The sequence below is a fragment of the Chiloscyllium plagiosum genome, chromosome 10, assembly GCF_004010195.1.
Source record: "Chiloscyllium plagiosum isolate BGI_BamShark_2017 chromosome 10, ASM401019v2, whole genome shotgun sequence".
NCBI lineage: Eukaryota > Metazoa > Chordata > Chondrichthyes > Orectolobiformes > Hemiscylliidae > Chiloscyllium > Chiloscyllium plagiosum.
Genome location: NC_057719.1, coordinates 24,198,619 through 24,218,913, shown reverse-complemented (window position 1 = coordinate 24,218,913; position 20,295 = coordinate 24,198,619). Strand labels below are relative to the sequence as shown.

General features: G+C 39.0%; 1 protein-coding gene across 4 annotated transcripts in view; it reads left to right on the top strand.

The window, feature by feature from the left end:
- Positions 1-6: 6 nt before the first annotated feature.
- ppp4r4 (protein phosphatase 4, regulatory subunit 4) overlaps positions 7-20,295 on the top strand; it is a 185,590-nt gene continuing 165,301 nt past the window's right edge. For all 4 annotated transcript variants that reach the window (XM_043697172.1, XM_043697171.1, XM_043697170.1 and 1 more), the window contains exons 1-2: positions 7-362; positions 2,557-2,630. In XM_043697172.1, coding sequence (XP_043553107.1) covers positions 270-362; positions 2,557-2,630 — 167 coding nt within the window. In that variant the 5' untranslated portion in view covers positions 7-269. The remainder of the gene's footprint in view (positions 363-2,556; positions 2,631-20,295) is intronic.

Below are 20,295 nucleotides of genomic sequence, written 5' to 3'. Positions count from 1 at the left end.
TCACCCATCATTGTCACCTTCTCTCCCCGCCCCCAGCCTCACTTTCCCCACTCACCTTCCTCCACCCCGCCCACAGATTCTCTCCTACCCCTATTTTCTCCCTGCCACTCTCCTCACACTCTTCTGTTCCCTCAGCCTCCTCTCCCCACCCCCGGATCCCGGATCAATCCCGCACCCACACACAAAAACGCACAGAGCTCTTCTTCCTCCCCGGACTCTGCTGCTTTATTCTCATCTCTTCTAATCCTCGTTTCGTTTGTTAAAAAAAAATGATGGATTTCAATCAGGAGAATTTATTCGGGCAAATAGAAGATTTACAGGAACTGAGCTTCATTGAAAGACCAGTGCGTAGATACCTGAAGGTGTGTATGTGGGAAAGGGGAATGTAGTTGTGGGGTGGTGGTGAAATAATACATATTTGTACTTTTATATGTCAAAATTCAGTGGGGTACAATATGCATGTATGTAATTTGAGCTATCAAGGTTACATTGGGCTACGGTTCCAGCGCAGTGAAGGCAGAGCCTGCGTTACCCCTGAACCACTGTACAGTATTGGAAATGTATTTAAAGCGAAAATCGACAGCCTGCCTTGGGTACAGAGACGAAATCAGATTTATTATACAGGCCCACAAGTGATAATGACTACAGCCGTTAGGGTAGCGAAGCTATATTATGTAAGTTATCAGCGACTGAAACATCAAATCTGCCGTACCAGCACTGAAATTGTTCGCACGTTATGACTCATTTTAACGGGAACATTTACCAATTCATCGTTAACATTTTAAATATCGAGCCATTTACATCGGGCATATTTATTAAGAATTCAACCCACAGTTTAATTTTAGATTTATTTAATCGATATGTATATATGATAAATTTGGAACAACTATCAATTGTTATTGAATATATCAGGTTATATTTCTGAACAAATGTTAACATGGACCTTGTTACATTCTGAACTGTGACTGATTCTTTATTTACTACCTGATTTACTAATTTAATGAAGACATTTCTGATATGATACAGACTAGATGTTTGCTAGATGTTCTGTGTTACGAACAACAGAACAGATGCACTTGAATTTTAAATCAATGCTAAGTCGAAATGCAGGTGCTTTACATGTGAATTAGAAGTATGAAGGGCTTTTGCCCGAAACGTCGATTTTACTGCTCTTCGGATGCTGCCTGTGCTTTTCCAGCACCATTCTATCTAGACTCTGGTTTCCAGCATCTGCAGTCATTGTTTTTATCGAATTAAAAGTAAATCCTGATTGGAAATGGTCAGCAGGTCAGGGAGAGAAGCGGGAATGAGGGTGAAATATTAACTCCTTCCCCACTGAAGCTGTCTGATCTGCCCAATTTCTCTACCCTTTTCTATATTTTACTGGAACCTGTATGTTGTTAATCTACATAGATTAGTAACTGAAACATAGTTTAAAACGTTTTTTTAAAAATTGACGTCTGGCAAAAAGAGCATTTCGTCTGGTGAGGTGGCTTTGGCAAACTCTTGTCAGTTTGAGTAACTTATTTTATATAGCTTGTCAAATGCATGTATAAACCTTTCATCATTATCCATTATAAAATGCTTTTAGTCGTAAGAGAAAGAAAGACTTGCATTCGTATAGTGCTGTTCACAGTGTTATAATGAAGAAAGTGCAGTAGTCAGTTTATGCAAGCAATCTTCCACAAACTGCAATGTGATAATGACCAGCTAATCTGTTTTTTTGTGATGTTGCTTGTGGTATAAATTGTGTCTGTGGGATCTTTTACACCTACTCAAACATCAGATGGGCCCTTGTTATAACATTACATCTGAAAGAGGATATCTCAGACACTACAATAAAATCATAAAATAGAGCCTTGATTTGTGTGCTCAAATTCTCATGTGCAACTTGAAGCTGGATCCTTTTGACTCAGAGGCAAGAGCATTACCAACTGAAAAAAAAGAAATTGAGTTTGTAGATCAGAGCCTGCATGTTTAGTCATGAGCAAATTGTTTATGAAGGGCTGCAAATAATGGAACACTAAATTCGAAATCATACTTAAAAGTTGGGATTAATTCAGGAGTATAGAGTTACCATTTGATCATTTACAGCATTGGAAGAGCTACGTACATTTGATATTAACTGATATATTGCATACAATTTTTTTCCCTACTTTAATTCTGGCTATTTTTTCCAAAAAAAAGTAATGATAGTGTGTTGAAGTGATATTTGCTCCATTTGAATTAAATTTAAATAATTTCGCTCTATTTTGGAGTGATGAAATGGGAGTCTAAACAATTTGCTACTCCAACTATGTTCAATCCCAACCAGTTCAGAAAAATTACAATGTTCTTTTTAAACATATCCCTATCTCTTATATATTACATATTGGATACGTTGCAAATAAAACTGATCTAATCTTTCATATGGTATCGCAAAAACCATGCTTTTCCATTGCAGTTTATGATATCATATGACACCCCTTGATTGGACCTTGCTTGACTGAAATCATTTGATTTATTGATAACTGCATTGCATATCTGCTCTATTTTTAATCTTATTTACATTTGTAGACACCAGAAGAGATTGAAAGATTGACAGTTGATGAAGAACTTAATGATATTGAAAGAGCTGTTTATCTTCTCAGGTAGGTTATTAATTCCAACTTCCTGGTGTTGTGGAAGAAAGGTTCAGTAACGCCTGAAGTTGTGGGGCAGCATATTTGAAAATGAATATTTCAGCAGTGCTGTGATAGCCTGATTCAGAAAGATATCTCTGTTCTTTTTCTACTTTTGCTACATTTTGCTTTTAAACAACCTCTATTCTTAACTGTCCAGCTTTTCCATCCTTGCAAAATAGATGGCAAACCAAAGATTAGTTCTTTTTCATTATCTCTTGGTGTTGGTACATTGTTATTTCAAGGATTCTGATATTGTAACTATAATTGCAGTGCTTACAATTACTTTTATTGCTTATGTTTTAGTCTGCTTCAATGGAAAGTGTCTAAGCCTGGGTTGGTATAACCATTTTATTGTTCTGGTGCACACTGAAATTTCAACTTGCACATCTGAAATCTGTGCCATTAGCTATTTGATCAGTTGTAATGTGTTAGCTCCTCAAGCTTATTCAACCTTTTTTTTTTAACAATTCTAGCAGTGCTTTTGACTGGAGTTGTGACAGAAAATGACAGTTTGCAAGTCTGCAGAGTTGAAAAGAGCTGAAAAATGTGTTGCTAGAAAAGCGCAGCCGGTCAGGCAGCATCCAAGGAGCAGGAGAATCGACGTTTCGGGCAGAAGCCCTTCTTCAGGAATCAGCCCTTCTTATGCCCGAAACGTCGATTCTCCTGCTCCTTGGATGCTGCCTGACCTGCTGTGTTTTTCCAGCAACACATTTTTCAGCTCTGATCTCCAGCATCTGCAGTCCTCACTTTCTCCTCCCTGCAGAGTTGAAAAGCAAATTTGAGCATAGGCATGGGAGAAGATCCTGGTCACACAAAGAAATCCATGCTAGTTTGGAGCATATAATTTATAGTTCATAACTTTCAAATTCTACTACAAGGTTTGTGGCTGAGCTTGATCACATTATTCCAACACATACAGCATACAACAAGTTTCATAAACTGATCAGTACACTGAATTATGTTGGCAAGCAGATGTGCGCTGTTATCTCAGTCTTGGATCTTCTAGTTCCCATAGCTTAGCCGTCTTGTTTGGCCTTCTGTTCCTTTTATCTCCTTCTTCTATGCAGCAATGAATAAAATATATGCCCGGGCCATTAAGGCTATTATTACAAAAGCTGACCAAGTATTCTCAGGACTACCCTTGGCCAAGTGTCCTATCATGTTAAGAAGGAGCCGACATACCTAGAGAACTTCCTTCAAGATCAATGATCCACTTTATTAATAATCCAACTAATATTGCCTAACGCCCCCTCACTTTCTACTTGACTAGCTTATATAGTACTGTAGTTAATGATTGCAAGCCTCTGTCTATGTTTGATTTATTTCTACGTCCTTCAAATTCAAATATCTTACTGACTTGTTGAGCTACTGTGATTTCCAATGAGTTTAAATCCTTTAGCATGTGTCTAGTTTTTTATTAGGTTACAAAATGGCATTGAATTGGTAAGCTTTGTGAAAATATAAAAGCATTTTAAAAAATAGAGAATAGTTCTTTATGGTTTTACACCTTTCAATGCCTGTTATTGTCTTTGTTTGATTCTGACTTCTCCAAGCTATAAATTGCCAGGCAGCCATAAAGTCTGATGTTGTTTTTGTATCTTCACAATGCACGAAGAAGCAAGTCCATCTTTGCACATTTGATTAATTAATCAAACTTTCATTGTCGAAAGTTTGTGACGTTCAATATTTGCTAATGCTGTTTCAAGAACTGAGAACGTAGACGTGACCCATATTGTCTGTCTGGTGACCCATAATGATTTGTAACAGTAACATTAGACTTTTCTGCAAGCATTCAAGCAAATGTCTTTGTGGCCTGAAAATCTCTCAAATTTCATTTAAGGTTCAAAAGATCCTGCATAAATACCTAATACCTTTTTGTTTGTTTTCAATCTGACTGTGCCGAGTATAAATTACTCTCCAAGTCATAGTTAAAAATCACACAACACCAGGTTATAGTCCAACAGGTTTATTTGGGAATACTAGCTTTTGGAGCACTGTTCCTTCATCAGGTAGCTGTGGCGCAGGATCATAAGGCACAGAATTTATAGCAAAAGATTACAATGTCATGCAACTGATATGATATATTGAACAAATCTAGATTGCTGTTTAGTCTTCCATCTTTTAGAATGGATTGCAGGTTTCGGTTCATTAATATGTAAATCCCAGAACTACTTTCAAATCACATTCTTGAGACAATATAAGGTTTTATTAAAAAAAAGTAACATCTTAGCTCAGACAATACATTAATGGTGTTGTGTGATTTCTAACTTTGTCCACCCGAGTCCAACATATGCACCTCCATATCATGGTCTCCAAGTCACATCTTTGTAAATTCTCTCCTTAAATACATTGTATGCTGTTAAGCTTATGTTTTTAATCATTATTTCATTCTTGTGTGTGGTTATTTGCCTCCTTCCACACTTGCCTGATTGTATTTCTTTCAAAGCACTCAGTTTCAATCTTTTTACCATTGACAGATTTTTGTTTTGGATGTAAAGTTGGATTAATTGGAAAGATATATTAAACAGTTATGTGAAGATGGTTGTATCAAAACAGACATTTCAAAATTCTATTTAATGTCAGCTAGGAAAATGCTTCACCTCCCCAGCTGAGTAAAATTGTAATATAATTTACTTAAAAGAGCCAGAAGGAGGCATGTGAAAGCTTTAGGGGGTGGGATTAAGGAAATCCCTAAGATGTTCTATACTTAAGTGAGGAACAAGAGGATGGCCAGAGTGAGGATAGGGCTGATCAGGGATTATGCAGGGAACTTGTGCCTGGAGTCGGAAGAAGTAGGGGAGGTCTTTACTGAATACTTTGCTTCAGTGTTCAGTAGTGAGAAGGACCTTGACTCTTCTGAAGCAGACTGATATGGCAAATTATTGGAGAGGATCCTGAGAGACAGGATTCATGATTACTTGGAAAACCAGAGTTTGACTGGAGGTAGTCAACATGGCTTTGTGAGGGACAGGTCATTAAATTCTTTGAGGATGTGACAAAACACGTTGATGAAGGTAGAGCAGTGAATGTGGTGTACACAGATTTTAGCAAGGCATTTGATAAGGTTCCCCATGGTAGGCTCATCCAGAAAGTAAGGAGGCATGGGGTACAGGGAAATCTGGCTGCATGGATACAGAATTCGCTTGCCTATAGAAAACAGAGGATGGTAGTAGATGGAAAGTATTTAGCCTGGATTTCACTGACCAGTGACATTCTGCAGGGATCAGTTCAGGGCTGTCAGCTCTTTGTGATTTTTATAAATGACTTGGATGAGGAAGTGGAAGGGTGAGTTAATAAGTTTGCCGATGACATGAAGGTTGGTGGAGTTGTGGATAGTGTGAAGGGCTGTTGTAGGCTGCAACAGGATGTTGACAGGATGCAGAACTGGATTGATAACTGGCAGATGGAGTTCAACCTGGAAAAGTGTGAAGTCATTCACTTTAGTAGGTCGAATTTGAATGCAGACTATAGGGTTAAAGGCAGGATTCTTGGCAGTGTGGAGGAACAGAGGAATCTTGGGGTCCATGTCCATAGATCCCTCAAAGTTGCCACCCAAGTTGATAGGGTTGTTAAGAAGGTGTATGGTGTTTTGGCTTTCATTAGCAGGGGAATTGAGTTTAAGAGCTGCGAGGTTATACTGCAGTTCTATAGACCCTGGTTAGGCCACACTTGGAATATTGTGTTCAGTTCTGGTTACCTCATTATAGGAAAGATGTGGAAACTTTAGAGAGGGTGCTAGGGAATTCACCAGGATGCTGCCGGGAATGAAGGGCATGTCTTAGGTTGAGGGAACTAGGACTTTTCTCATTGAAGCGAAGAAGGATTAGAGGTGTACAAGAGGATGAGAGGCATAGATAGAGTGGATAGCCAGAGACTCTTTCCCAGGGCAGAAATGTCTGTCACAAAGGGGCATAATTTTAAGGAGGGTTTAGTGGAGATGTCAGAGGTAGGTTCTTTACACAGGTGTGTGGAATGGACTGCTGGCAGTGTTAGTAGAATTAGATACATATGTACATTTAAGGGAATCTTGAATAGGCACATGGAAGATAGTACAGCATCGAGGGCCAAGGAACCTGTACTGTGCTGTACTGTTCTATGTTCTACAATGTAAGAAATAAGAGCAAGAATTGACCATCTAATCTGTTTTATCATTCAGATGCTGACATTGGACTGAGGTGGACAAGGTCAGAAGCCAGATGACACCAGGTTATAGTCCAACAGGTCTGCTCCGAAAGCTTGTGATTTCAAGTAAACCTGTTGGACTATAACCTGGTGTCATTTGACTTCTGACATCATTCAGTAAGATCTTGATTAAACATTTAGAATCTTACAGTCATACAACTCAGAAACAGGCTTTTTGGCCCACCTCATCTATGCCGAACAGGTTTCCTAAACTTAACTAGTCCTATTTTCCTGTATTTGGTTTACATTCCTATAAACATTTCCTCTTTGTACCTGTCCAAATATATTTTAAATGTTTGTAATTGTACCCATCTATCATTTCCTTTTGGCAGCTCATTTGATATATGCACCACCCTCTGTGTGGAAAAAGTTGCCCCTCCGCTCCCTATGAAATCTTTCTCCTCTCACCTTAAACCTATGCCCTCCTGTTTTGGAGTTTTGGAGTCCCTACCCTGTGGAAAAGACCCTGACTGTTTACCTAATCTATGCCCCTCATGATTTTATAAACCTCTAAAAGATCACCTCATGGCCTCCTTAAGCCAACACTTTCCCACCCTCTCTTCATTTTTCTTGATTCCTTAAGTGTTCAAGGATCTATTGCTCTCAGACCTGAGAGTATTCATTGATAAAATATCCACAGCCCCATGAGTTCAGAATCCTAAAGGTTCATAACTCAGAGTGAAAACATTTGTCCTCGTCTCCATCCTAAGCTGTCAATCCTTTATCCTCACTCTATGCAAGTAGTTCCAGACTCTCCAATAGAGGAGGACGATCTCCTATTCAAGTACCCTCTAAGAATTTCATGTTTTCAATGAGACAATTGAGTATATAAATTATGTGAATTTCTGTGCCAATGTGATGCCAAAAATGTAGATAATCCATCCCAAAGCTTGATGAATCATAATAAACAGCATATCCTTTCAGCTGTTTGTGACAAGTGGGGTACTGACCGTATCTAACTAGCCTGCACTTACAAAACACACCACATTGTGTATTAGATATGATTCTGCAATTGGACAATAATCCTGAGGGTGTGAAGAATTATATGACAACCAGTTAAGGACTGTCAGTTGGGCTCAGTGTGATACAGTTGAGTATACTGTAAAAACAAGGGCTGCAGAGTATACTGTAAGCCAAATGCAAGAATATATTGTGTCTTCTTGTTTGCAGACTGAAAGAATATATGCATGCACTGTGCCTGTTTAAGTGCATTAAAGTAAGTGATATCCACGTGCTGGTTTGTTTCTCATGGCATGCCCTGATGAATTAGAGTCAAACTGTCTGGTTTGAAATCTAAACAAAGTCTAAAAGGTTAACAGTAAATATTGTTACCTGCTGCATTCTCCTTGGCAATGCCTCTAGAATTTGCCAACCAAACAGCATTTTCTCTCCAAAAGCTTTTCCCCTTTATTGGTATTCTTGTGAATTACTCTGAGTTTAAGATAAAAAACTTTGGTGATTTTTGTTTTAGAAGTACTCAATCATCTCATGTTCTTCCAAACTCCAGAAAAAGTACACTCTTTTTGCTCATAGTACAATCATCTCATTCCAGGAATTAATCTATTCAGCCTTCATTGTACTGTTGCAAAAAGAATTTTATCCTTCCTCAGGTAAAGAAACTAAAACTGTACACCGTTTGCCAGGTGTTGTCTCAAAGTGTTATATTATTGTAACAGTTCCTTACACTTGTTGCCCAATTGCCTTGCCACAAAGGCTAACATGCCACTTGACTTCGTAACTGTTTCCGATGCTTGTATGTTAATTTTCTGAGATGTGTACAAGGTTCCTTTGAATACTAATATTTCCCAGCATCTTGCCTGTTTTTAAAAAAACCTACTTCAATGACTTTCTATAAATACTCTACCTTCCCTTTCAATCACAGAATTGCTGTAATCTTTTTGCAGCCTCTATTCATACCTTTAGTGCTTAGTTTTCCAGAGTTTAATGATATTCGCAGATTTGGATGAATTGCACTTGTTCCTCTCAGCCAGATCATGATATGAATTGTAAGTAGTTGAGGCTTAACTGCTAACCCCTGCATCACTGCGTTAAATGCACAATGTTATCCTGAAAATTCCCTGTTTATTCCTACACTTTTCTGTCCGTAGGCTAATCTTCATGAATGCTAATATTAGCCCCAATCCAATAAATCCTAAATGTGTTTGGAAAATAATTGATGCAATCTTAAAAATCTGAATATGCCCCAGCCAAAAGTCTCCCCCTTATCTTGCTTGCGGCCTCAAGGGTAGCTCAGTTAATTACTCTTGCCTGTGTGCCAGAAGACTGTGGGGTCAAGTCCCACTCCACAAACTTGAGCATAAGAATCTAGACTCTCATACCAATTGTTACCACATTTCTGTTTATGGGAGTTTGATCTTTGCAAACTGATTGCTGTTAATCCAAATTATAAGGGGAGCACGGGTGGCACAGTGGTTATCACTGCTGTTTCTCAGCGCCAGAGACCCGGGTTCAATTCCCGCCTCAGGTGACTGACAGTGTGGAGTTTGCACACTCTCCCCGTGTCTGCGTGGGTTTCCTCCGGGTGCTCCGGTTTCCTCCCACAGTCCAAAAATGTGTGCAGGTTAGGTGAATTGGTCATGCTAAATTGCCCGTAGTGTTGGGTGAAGGGATTAATGTAGGGGAATGGGTCTGGATGGGTTGTGCTTCGGCGTGTCGGTGTGGATTTGTTGGGCCAAAGGGCCTGTTTCCACACTGTAAGGAATCTAATCTAATCTAATAAGCAACTACTCTTCAAAAGTAACAAAAACAGAAATTGCTGGAAAAACTTGGCAGGTCTGGCAACATCTGTGGAGAGTATTGCAAGTTAACCTTTTCTCTGATTTCTCTCCACAGATGCTGAATTTTTCCAGCAATTTCTGTTTTTGTTTCTGATTTCCAGCATCTGCAGTTCTTTCGGTTTTTTACACTTCAGAAGTACTTAATAGGCTGAAAAGTACTTTGACGATCTCTGAGGTCGCGAAAGGCATTTTATGAGTCAAAGATTTCCTTTCCTATAAACGTCTCCATCACCTCAACAAAGCGTTATGAGATTTGTGAACCATAATTTGTCTTTCATGAAACTATACCTAATAATATCATGATTTTCCAACTGCTCTGTTACTATATCTTTAATCATTATTGAATGTTAAATATCAACAGTATTCGTCTAACTGACTTTAAATTCCTTGTTTGCTCTCTACCTCCTTTGTGTTTTAGAATTTAGGAAATTGTGGAAGGTCAACCACCTCTTTTAAAACTATATTATGTAGGCTATAAGGCCCAGAAAACTTGTTGGTTTTTAGCCGTGTGAATTTTTAAGAGTACTTATTTATGCATAATTAAGTTTAACAAAAAACGTTTGTTTGATTATGTTATCAAATAAAACCTTTTATTTACCAAATCATAGAATGATACATTTAGAAGCAAAATATAATGTATGATGTATTCCACGACAACACTTCTTCTTGGTTAGGACAATGTGATAAGTTGCTTCAGTCAAGCTTGTTAAAATTTACATTTATTTATCGCGGTCAGAGTGCTAAGATTTTTATTGCTAATTCCTGATAAATTAAAGTGATTTGAAATCGATGTCATATATTCCTGCTTGATATAAACAGTATTGAGCTTGGAGTTTATTAAAACAAATACATCTAAGAGATGTCAATGACACCTACAAGTTCAGCATTTATTGCTTATCCCTAATTGCTTTGGAGAGGATGATGGTGAATTCCTTTTGTAAAGCATTGCAATTCACCTGGTATAGATGTGCACAAAATGCTGTTGGGGTAGGACAATGATGTAATGCCAATGAAGGCATGGCAATATAGTTCCAAGCAGGATGGAATGGAGTATGAGATGGAGGGGAACTTGCATATGGCAGTGCTCTCACGCATCTGCTACCTTTAATGTTCCAGATGGTCAAGTGACCTGGAATACTCTACCTGGGAATCAGGAAACCCTCAAGTCACTGAGGTAATGAATTCCTTGCAAATGAATGTGGAATCTCTTGATTAAGGCTGCAGAACTAAGTGCTGCTATACGGGGTGAAATATAGTGGATGCTATTGTAATGAACATTGTGCCAATTGAATAAGTTAATGCTGAATAGTTTTATTTTGTGAAGATTTGCATTTATGTTATTGCATCTCGTACTGTGAATTACTAGAGGTGTAATTTATGTCACAGACAGATATGGTAAGCATGGCTTTTCACATACAGAGGTGCATGTTTTTTTTATTTGTTGCTAACTTTTGCCTGATCTCTTGTGCTCACTTAAGTATTGTAGTCACTTAAATTAATGCTTACCTCATGTGATGTGGCTTTTAGTATAATCGAGCAGTGATGATTATTGAGGACATGTATGACTTGTTCTAATTCTGCTTTTGTCTAAATTCGAATACTCCATCTGTCAACATAAGTGCATAACCTAATGTTACTATGTAATTCCTGACTTGGGACTTGTAGGTAGTGTACATATTTTGTCAGTAGCTGAGCTAGTTACTGCAGAATTACCAGCCTCTGACGTGCGTTTGTCATTTCAATAATTATATAGCTGGTTTCATTCAGATTCTGGCTAACGGATCTGTAGGGTGTTGGTATGTGAGAGATCCAGCAGTGGTAATGCTGTTCAATCTCAAGTTGAGATGGCTAGATTCTCTGCTGGAGTTGATCATTTATTGACTCTAGCATAGCACAAATGTACTATGCAATTTAAGTGAACTCCTTGTCTGTTTAGAATAATAACTTAAAAGCAATATAGTACGTCGCAGTGCGAGTGATTGGAGATTTGCTGAAAGAATATATTACAACTTTGAAACTATTCCACAATATATTTGCTTGAGTGCTTGAGATTTTTTTTAGTGGTTTTTCTATCAAACGTAGCAAGTACTTTTGCACTTTTTTTTGCAGCATGTATCAATAAGAAAAATATTGGGCTCTTTGATCCAACATATAATGTAGTACTAGACCACATGGATAAAGCAGTCCTGAATTCTAATTTCTGGTTTGTGCTGTGACTGTCGTCAGCAAAAATGAAGTTGAGCACCACCACAAGTTCTCTATCACTGGATTAAAGAGCGGGCAAAATTTGCTTGGTTTTCCAATTCTGATAGCTTTCCAGTCATGCTTGCTGAAAAGTTGATTTGGTTGGAACTGAAGAAGGACAAAATTGAGTTCAACAGTGATTCCCATAGTTGACTAACATGCCAAAGATATTGCTGTTTGGATGAAGTCGCCGTTTTCTGCTCGGGTCCGCTGTCTGTGCACAAACTCTTGTGCATATGTGACCAGTTCAAACGGGCCTCGGGGGCCAAGGTTAACCGAGGCAAGAGCGAGGCCATGCTCTTCGGGAACTGGGCCGACCAATCCTTCATCCCCGTCACTGTCAGGACTGACCACCTGCAGGTATTTGGTTCAGAGGGCCTGGGGCATGCACCAAGTCTTGGGGGGAGCATATCAAGAAGGTGAGGCAGAAACTGGGCAGATGGAAGCTATGGTTGCTCTTCATCAAGGGTAAAAACCTGGTCATTAGGTGTGAGGCACTGTCGCTGTTGTTTTATGTGCCACAAGTCTGGCCTATTCCCAGAACCTGTGCCGTCACAGTCACCAGGGCCATCTTACATTATGAATGGAGATCAAAGATGGCTAGGGTCTGAAGGGACTCGATGTACAAAGCTCTGGGCAACGGGGGAAAAAACACACCCAATGCCACCCTCATCCTGATGACCACCTTTGTGTGTGGCTGCATCAAGCTGTGTGTGGATCCCCGGTATGCAAACACCAAGTGTCACTACGTACTGAGGTTCTATCTGTCCCCAGCGTTGCGAAGGATGGTCCTGGCCTCGCTGCCATGGAACGCTCCAAGTAGTTGGACCGTTCCGTATCACCTGTCCTTTGTGAAGAAATTGATGAAGAAAAACACCTTTGACCACAAATCAGTCAAGAAGTGGTCAGCCCGCAGTGTCCTTAAGACCCTTCGGGAAAAGGAGAGGGCGAATCTTGAGCAGACTGTCAATGTCATTTGGCAGAATGCCTCATCGCCAGAACTTTCCAACAAGCATCAAGACATGGCTTGTCTGGTGGTGAGAAGGGCTCTGCCTGTGAGATCCTTTATGCACGCCCGGACTCTCTGCTGCACCGCACGCTGCCCTTGAAGTGGCTGCAGAGGGGATGAGACTGTCACACACCTCCTGGAATGAGCCTATGCAAAAGAAGTCTGGAGATGAATGAAATGGTGTTTGTCAAGATGAACATCAACTGTACCTGGAGGATCAAAGATGCGCTTTGGTCTGTCCGAAACCTGTTGATCTTCCAGCTGAAGGAGCTGACCCCAACTGAGTGTTGCAGACTGGCACATTCCAAGGTCCAGGACTACGTGTTGAAGGACACGCTGAAGCTTGGGGCAGCGGCCGCCAAGGCGCGGGGGGGAAAAGACCACCGTGTAACATCTGCCTGCCAAAGAACAGGGGGCCCACACAGTAAGTGGGCTCCGCTGATGCCTCAGCTAAATACATGCATAGTAAATGTACAGACCTGTATATATGAATTATTACTCGATCTCTGTATTCAAAGATGTTGATGTACGTATGGCATAACCAATTGTACAGATCATCAAAATATTTTTTTGAATAAAGTATTTTTGAAATAAAAAAAAGTTATTTGGATTACTGAGTGACTGTGTTAAAGCTATCCCTTTATTTTTGTAGTCTCTCAGAAAGGTGGAAGGGAAATTTGAAATTTAAAGTAAGGAATACTTTCAAATTGTTGAAGGGTTATAATACTGACTGTGTTATTCTGAGAAATTCATAGTTATGTTGAATAACTCTGCTGAGCATGTAATATGGTGTTGTGAAGTTAAGAAATAATTTGTGTGATAAAATATATTGATGTTTTGTTGATCTCTGAATTTCCTGAATTCCCAAAGCCTTTGAGTGTACTGGTAGTTCTCTTATAACGGTGTAGATGTGTTCCAGTGAAATTTCGCTTAATAGAAAATTGCTTAATAGAAATAATGGGGCCTATGGAAAAAGTGGGGTTGGGGCAGACTAGCAAACAAAAACATGCAAGATTGCTCAAAGGTCACCCAAAGTCTAATGCAAAGTATAACATAGCCCAAGTGAAGTTGACATTACATTTATAGCCTGAATGAAGATTGAAATCATATTTATTAACAAAAGTAAATTTACCACAGTACATTTAAAAAATGTAAGACAGTTGCTGTGTACAGTATAGCAGATACTTCAGTGCGGGCATTGGTGCATGTTTAGAATGCACTAAGACTGACACTGGTGTCGCACATGCAAAAAGTGGCACATATATTTTGACGCGCATGTGCAGAACAAAGAGCTGGTATCGCACTATTGGCAACAGAAGTGAGCATTCTCCAAAATACTGTCCCGTACTTCATTAGTGATGTTATAGCCAAATAGCGTTGCTGAAACTCATGTTATCCCAGAACCACCTGTAATTCAATAGATGATCTAAAGTTGAAGGTGTAATTTTACTTAAAAAGTAGAAACTCAGTGGGGATGTGCTTGTATTTAAAGTTTTCAAAGAAGTCACTTGCTGCTTTATGTTTAATTCCAATGCACATATTTAATGTTTTTTTTATCGTGCTCACCATTGAATGTTCATATAATTTTGTCTTACAAAGTTAGTTAGGTGTAACATTTCTAAGAGTTTATTTACTCTGAAACTTTAAATTCGGACCAGTTACGGAGATTGAGTGACAGAATTAGAATTAAGCAGTCCCTTTATATTCCACTCCTCATTAGGTTATATTAACCACTTCCTTTAAAATGAGGGGTAGCTATTTAACTAAATATTAATGCTATGCCATTATACAGTATTTATAGGTTGTAACAACAGACGGTGAATCTACAAACGATTTTCAAAGATTTGAATGCAGAGCAGATTTCTGGTATGTTTCCTAATTTAGTATTTACCTAAGTAATAAGGTGATAAATGTGACTTAGTGTTAATTCTTGCAAAAATATTAAAACTCTTGAAAATGTCACAAGTGCTGAAAAGTACTCACATCCAAAAGAATCAAAAACAGAAATTGCTGGGAAAATTCAGCAGGTCTGACTTCATCTCTGGAGAGAAAGCTAGGTTAACTTTTTGGGTCCAGTAACCTTTCTTCAGAGTAGTTCTGAAGAACAGATGCGACCAGTCTTTGTGAGCTTCCTGAGCAATTTGTTTTCATTTCTGATTTCCAATATATGAAGTTCCTTGTTTTTTTGCTTAACGACCTAAATAATAACCCAACAAGAACAACATCGTCTCTTCCTCCTCAGATGGCTTGGGAAATTCAGTATGTCCATAAGGACCATCAGTAACTTTTACAGATCCATCTTAGAGAACACTCTATCCGGATGCATAATAGCCTGGTACGGCAACTGCTTTGCCCAGGACTGTTAATAACTACTGAAGGTTGCCTGCACAGGCCAGACCATCATGGAAGCCAACCTTCCATCCTTGGACTCCATTTACATTTCTCGTCCCAGAAAGACTGTCATAATCATCAAAGACACCTCCCAGCCCAGTAATGCTCTCCTACAACCTCTTCTGTCAGGCAGAAGATATAGAAGATTGAACATACTTGTAGGTTCAAGAACAGCTTCCCTGCTGTTATTCGACTGATGAATTGACTAACTTCAAATAATGTTGATCTTGTTATTGTTAATTTTTCTTCGCGCTCCTCCGGTGCAGTGTCGCCTGTCTAAGCACCTTGTGATTTGCTCACAAACAAAGCTTTTCACTGGACTTAGGTACACATGACTACAATAAGTCAAATCAAGAATACTTACTTTGGGTGTATATTAAATAAATGCGTTTACTCTTGGCTAGTGAAGTGGTTTATGAACCAATTACGTCACGTAACTGTAAATGGTTGTTGTATTGTAAATGATTGTTCTCCACCTTGTTGGTTCTTTTTCAGCTAGTTTGAAGCCTCAGGAGGAGGACAGGTATTTCTGGAGAATTCAACGGTTGTGCTTACTGTGAACTTAGGCTCAGGATTGAGTCTGATGATAGATATGATTTTGAGGAAAACAACTATTCAGTTGACCTGAGTTTATACCTGATTTCATAAGCTATGATTAAAGTAATTGAATATTCTTCTTGGCACTTCCTAATACATGCACTCGCATGTACTCAATCCATAGAACAATCATTGTTTACAGCACAGTGTACGTCAATTAATCCATGTTTGACCAGTCCTTTTGAGAAAGCAATCCAAAACTAATCCGTGTTCTTCTGACCACCATGTATCTTCCTTTTGTGCTCTGCCAAATGTAAATGTTTGAGAGTATCTTTTGATTCTTATATGGAATCCATTTTGTTTCTACAGAGTACTTAAAATGAGAATTTAGGGGCTGAAGGAATTTAGGACATTGAAGGAATAGTTGCTGTTTTTTTCTCTACACTTGAAGTAGTTTAACCTAGTCTTAAATTTATAACTTAATTAGTCTAACTAATAAACAAAATTGCAAATAACTGTTGAATGAGGTTTTCATGTTTTGAATATAGTAAGGTAAATAAATCATGATGGCATGGTGATGTATTGGGGATGCAGTGGGTGGCAATTACGTTAGTTCTGTTGGAACAGTGCTTGCTGAGGATATGAACATTAGTGGAAAAACAAATTGTGAGGAGGATTTAGAGCTTGTGGTGAAATGAGGTTGTCAACTGTGGTAGGAAGAGTAGAAAAGTAAAATCTTACTTTAATGCAGACAAAAATATAAAATGTTACACTTCAGAGGGATCTGTGTTCTCACACACAACCATAGCATGCAATTAGGCAAATGGATGTTGGCCTTTATTGCAAGGGGAAAGTGGAATTTGAGAGGAGGGAAGTCTTGCTATCATGATACATGTTGGTAAAATCCATACTTAGAGTATATCATGCTATTTTGGTCTCCTTATCTAAGGAGGGGTACACACGTATTTCAGAGAAGATTCACATGGTTACTTTTTGGGATAAAGTGATTGTGGTTTGAGGAAAGCTTATGTCTGTAGTCATTGCTACAGAAAGAGAGTTGATCTTATCAGAACTTAAGATTTTTAGGGGGCTTTACAAGATAGATATTGGGGGCATCTAGAATTTAGGAGCATAGTTTCAGAATATAGGATCTTCTATTTTTGATAGAGATGAGGAGGAAGTTTTTTCTCAGAGGATTGTTAAACTTTTGAATACTCTTCAATGGAGTTTGGGCCATTGTAGAATTTAGCCTTGAGTACATTCAACTTGTTGATCTACAGAGGGACTGTAGGTCTATGGGATGCAGGCAGGAAAATGGAATTGTGGTCATGGTCAGATCTGTCATGACTACTGAATGGCAGAATAAGGTGGCAGACTTGAATTATCTGCACCTCTTTTTCTTATGTTGATGTTTTAGAATTTATTTTTCATAACTTTGTGTTCATTTCAGCCAAGTTTTGTTTCAAAAGTATTGCTTAATAGATTTCAGAATCTATTCGTACCTATGTTAATACTACTTGGAGCAATAATGCAAATTCAAAGTTTGGGTAAAGATTTGTAGCTCGGGTGCTCGTTGTTGTGGTTCTGTTCGCCGAGCTGGAAAGTTTTGTTGCAAACGTTTCGTCCCCTATCTAGGTGACATCCTCAGTGCTTGGGAGCCTCCTGTGCAATAATGCAAATGTTTTGCACATTTGAAATTGCCAGATGTCAATTCCATTTTGTATAAATAATAGTCTCTGATGGAGAACAAACTGTCCTGTTTACAAATTGTGAGATTGTTCTGTTACAAATCTCACTTATTTTTTCCCACCAAGATAAACTGCCCTTAATATTTCCCCATGTTTTACAACTTGCAACTGTCTTTAGTTTCATGATTTATTCTTGGAGTTTTTGACATACATCTTGCCTATGGGATCGCTAGTCATCTAACCCCTGTATTTATTAAACTACTGACCACCCAACTTCCCTTTCTGATCTCCTGGTGCGAGATCGTATATCCTCTATACAATACCTTACAGTTGCTACACATTTTCGTTTTTCTTCAAGAACCCCTCGGTTCTAAAATGCTACTAGTCCAATTCCAAACTTCCTTTCCCCATTAAGATTCTTGAACTTCTTGCCTCCCAAATCCAACAATTCTATTTTTGGACTTTACAATCAGGTTTCTGCGGTGGCGCAGTACTGCAATGGTCCCACGTCCTCTGAGACTAGAACAATGGAACACTATTCCCTCCTCAACTATGAGTTAAGTGAATGACAGAGGGCTGAATGTATTACTCCTGGTTCCTCATTTGTGTTTCCTGTCCCATGGATCACTTCTATCTCACTGGCCTACATTGTAATTTACTTACCCCTTCAATATGAAATTTTCATCCTTATTTTAAATCCCTTTGTGTCCTTGTTCTTCTGCATATCAATAATTGCCCCCTCCTTTTCATACCTCCTGAATGTCTTACTCAAACATTCGATTCCATCCTCAGGCAACTGTCTGTGTGGAGTTTTGCACATTCTCCCCTTATCTGTGCAGGTTTTCTTCGGGTGCTCCAGTTTCCTCCCACGGTTTAAAGGTGTGCAGGTTAGGTGGATTAGCCATCTGGGTGGGATGCTCTTCAGTGTTGCCATGGGCTTGATAGGCCAAATAACCTGCTTCCACACTAGGGATTCTACTATTGTGCTTCCTAATTTTCCTCCATTCTATTGGCACTTTGTTTAAACCTAATTAGGCCTAATCTTCTGAATTTTTTTTAAAATATCTAAGCTTGGACTGCTGAAGAATTGTGGGTTGTTTTACAATATGGAAGTTGTCCTATAAATGCAAGTTATTTTCAGGTGATTGTCAAGTGAATATTAAACTGATGATTGAAGAAATCACGTCATTGACTGTATATGCTATTCAAACACTGCAGGAAATTTGGTCCAGCTCTAGTACATGACAAATCAAGGGTCACATTGTTAGCACAATCAATAACACTTTCCATTCACTAACTTCATGAAGCTAAAAATCTATGAATTAATTTATTGGCGTCATGTAAATGAACTGCAACCATTAAAATCACTTTTTCACAGCTTAGTTTAAAAGAAATTGTAAAACATGACAAAATGTCATTTTCAGTGGCTGTACAAGTCATTGTCATGGAGTGGTGAAGGAGGAAGGCATGGTGAATGCTTACTCATTGCTCTGAGTTACCATACACAATCTCTAGTTAAGATTTGCAGGCAATTAGTTCATTTAGCATTTCTGTGTTGAGACCGGTTCTCAGGTTGAGTGGTTGGTCACCCCCAGCAATTGGAATCTTGGGCAACAAGTAAATATAGTGGAAATTATTCATTTATTTAGAATCCCTACAGTGTGGAAACAGGCCATGCGACCCAACAAGTCCACACCGACCCTCTGAAGAGCATCCTACCCAGATCCAGCCCCTACCCTATCCCTGTGACCCTGCATTTCCCATGGCTAATTCACCTAACATATACATCCCTGAACAATATGGTCAATTTAGCATGGTCAATCCACCTAACCTGCACATCTTTAGACTATGGGAGAAAACCGGAGCACCCAGTGGAAATCCACTCAGACACGGAGTGAAGTAATTGTATGTAAGAAAATTATATGTCCTGCAGGGAAAAGGATCTGTTGTATGCAATTACATTGTTCCTTTTAGTTCCTTGGATGATATTACCAATGTTTTCAATATTTGCCTGTTTGAAGCCAGAACTATAGAAATTGAAGACTATTGATGCCTTTGTTGCCACAGATGGAGCCTTGTGTCAGGTAGACCATAGTTTCAGATTTCCATAAAGCATCTTGTAGAAGTATTCAATTACCTCCGTGCTTTGCAAATGCAATTCTTTTTAAAGTACCTCAAATTACATTAGTTCCTTTTTCATCAAAGGAACATAATTACAAGAGTGGGCCATTCAATACATTTAGTATTCTAGATCATAGCTGATCATCTCCTCAATGCCATTTTGCTGCACCATCTCCAAATCCCTCAATGTTATTAGTCTCTAGAAACCTATCTCAAATGGCCTGCCCCTTAATCTGAGATTATGTTACCTGGTTCTAGATTTACCAGTCCGTGAAAATATCCAATTTATATATGGTGGAGACTGGTACAGTTGCAACATTTAAAAGGCATCTGGATGGGTATATGAACAGGAAGAGTTTAGATTAGATTATTTACAGTGTCGAAACAGGCCCTTCGGCCCAACAAGTCCACACCGACCCTCCGAAGAGCCACCCACTCAAACTCATTCCCCTACATTTACCCCTTCACCAACACTATGGGCAATTTAGTATGGCCAATTCACCTACCCTGCACATTTTTGGACTAGAGGGATGTGGGCCATGTGCTGGTAAACTGGACGAGATTAGGTTGGGATATCTACTTGTCATGGACGAGTTGAACCGAAGGGTCTCTTTCTGTGCTGTACATCTCTATGACTCTACATCTACCTTGTGTACTGTAAG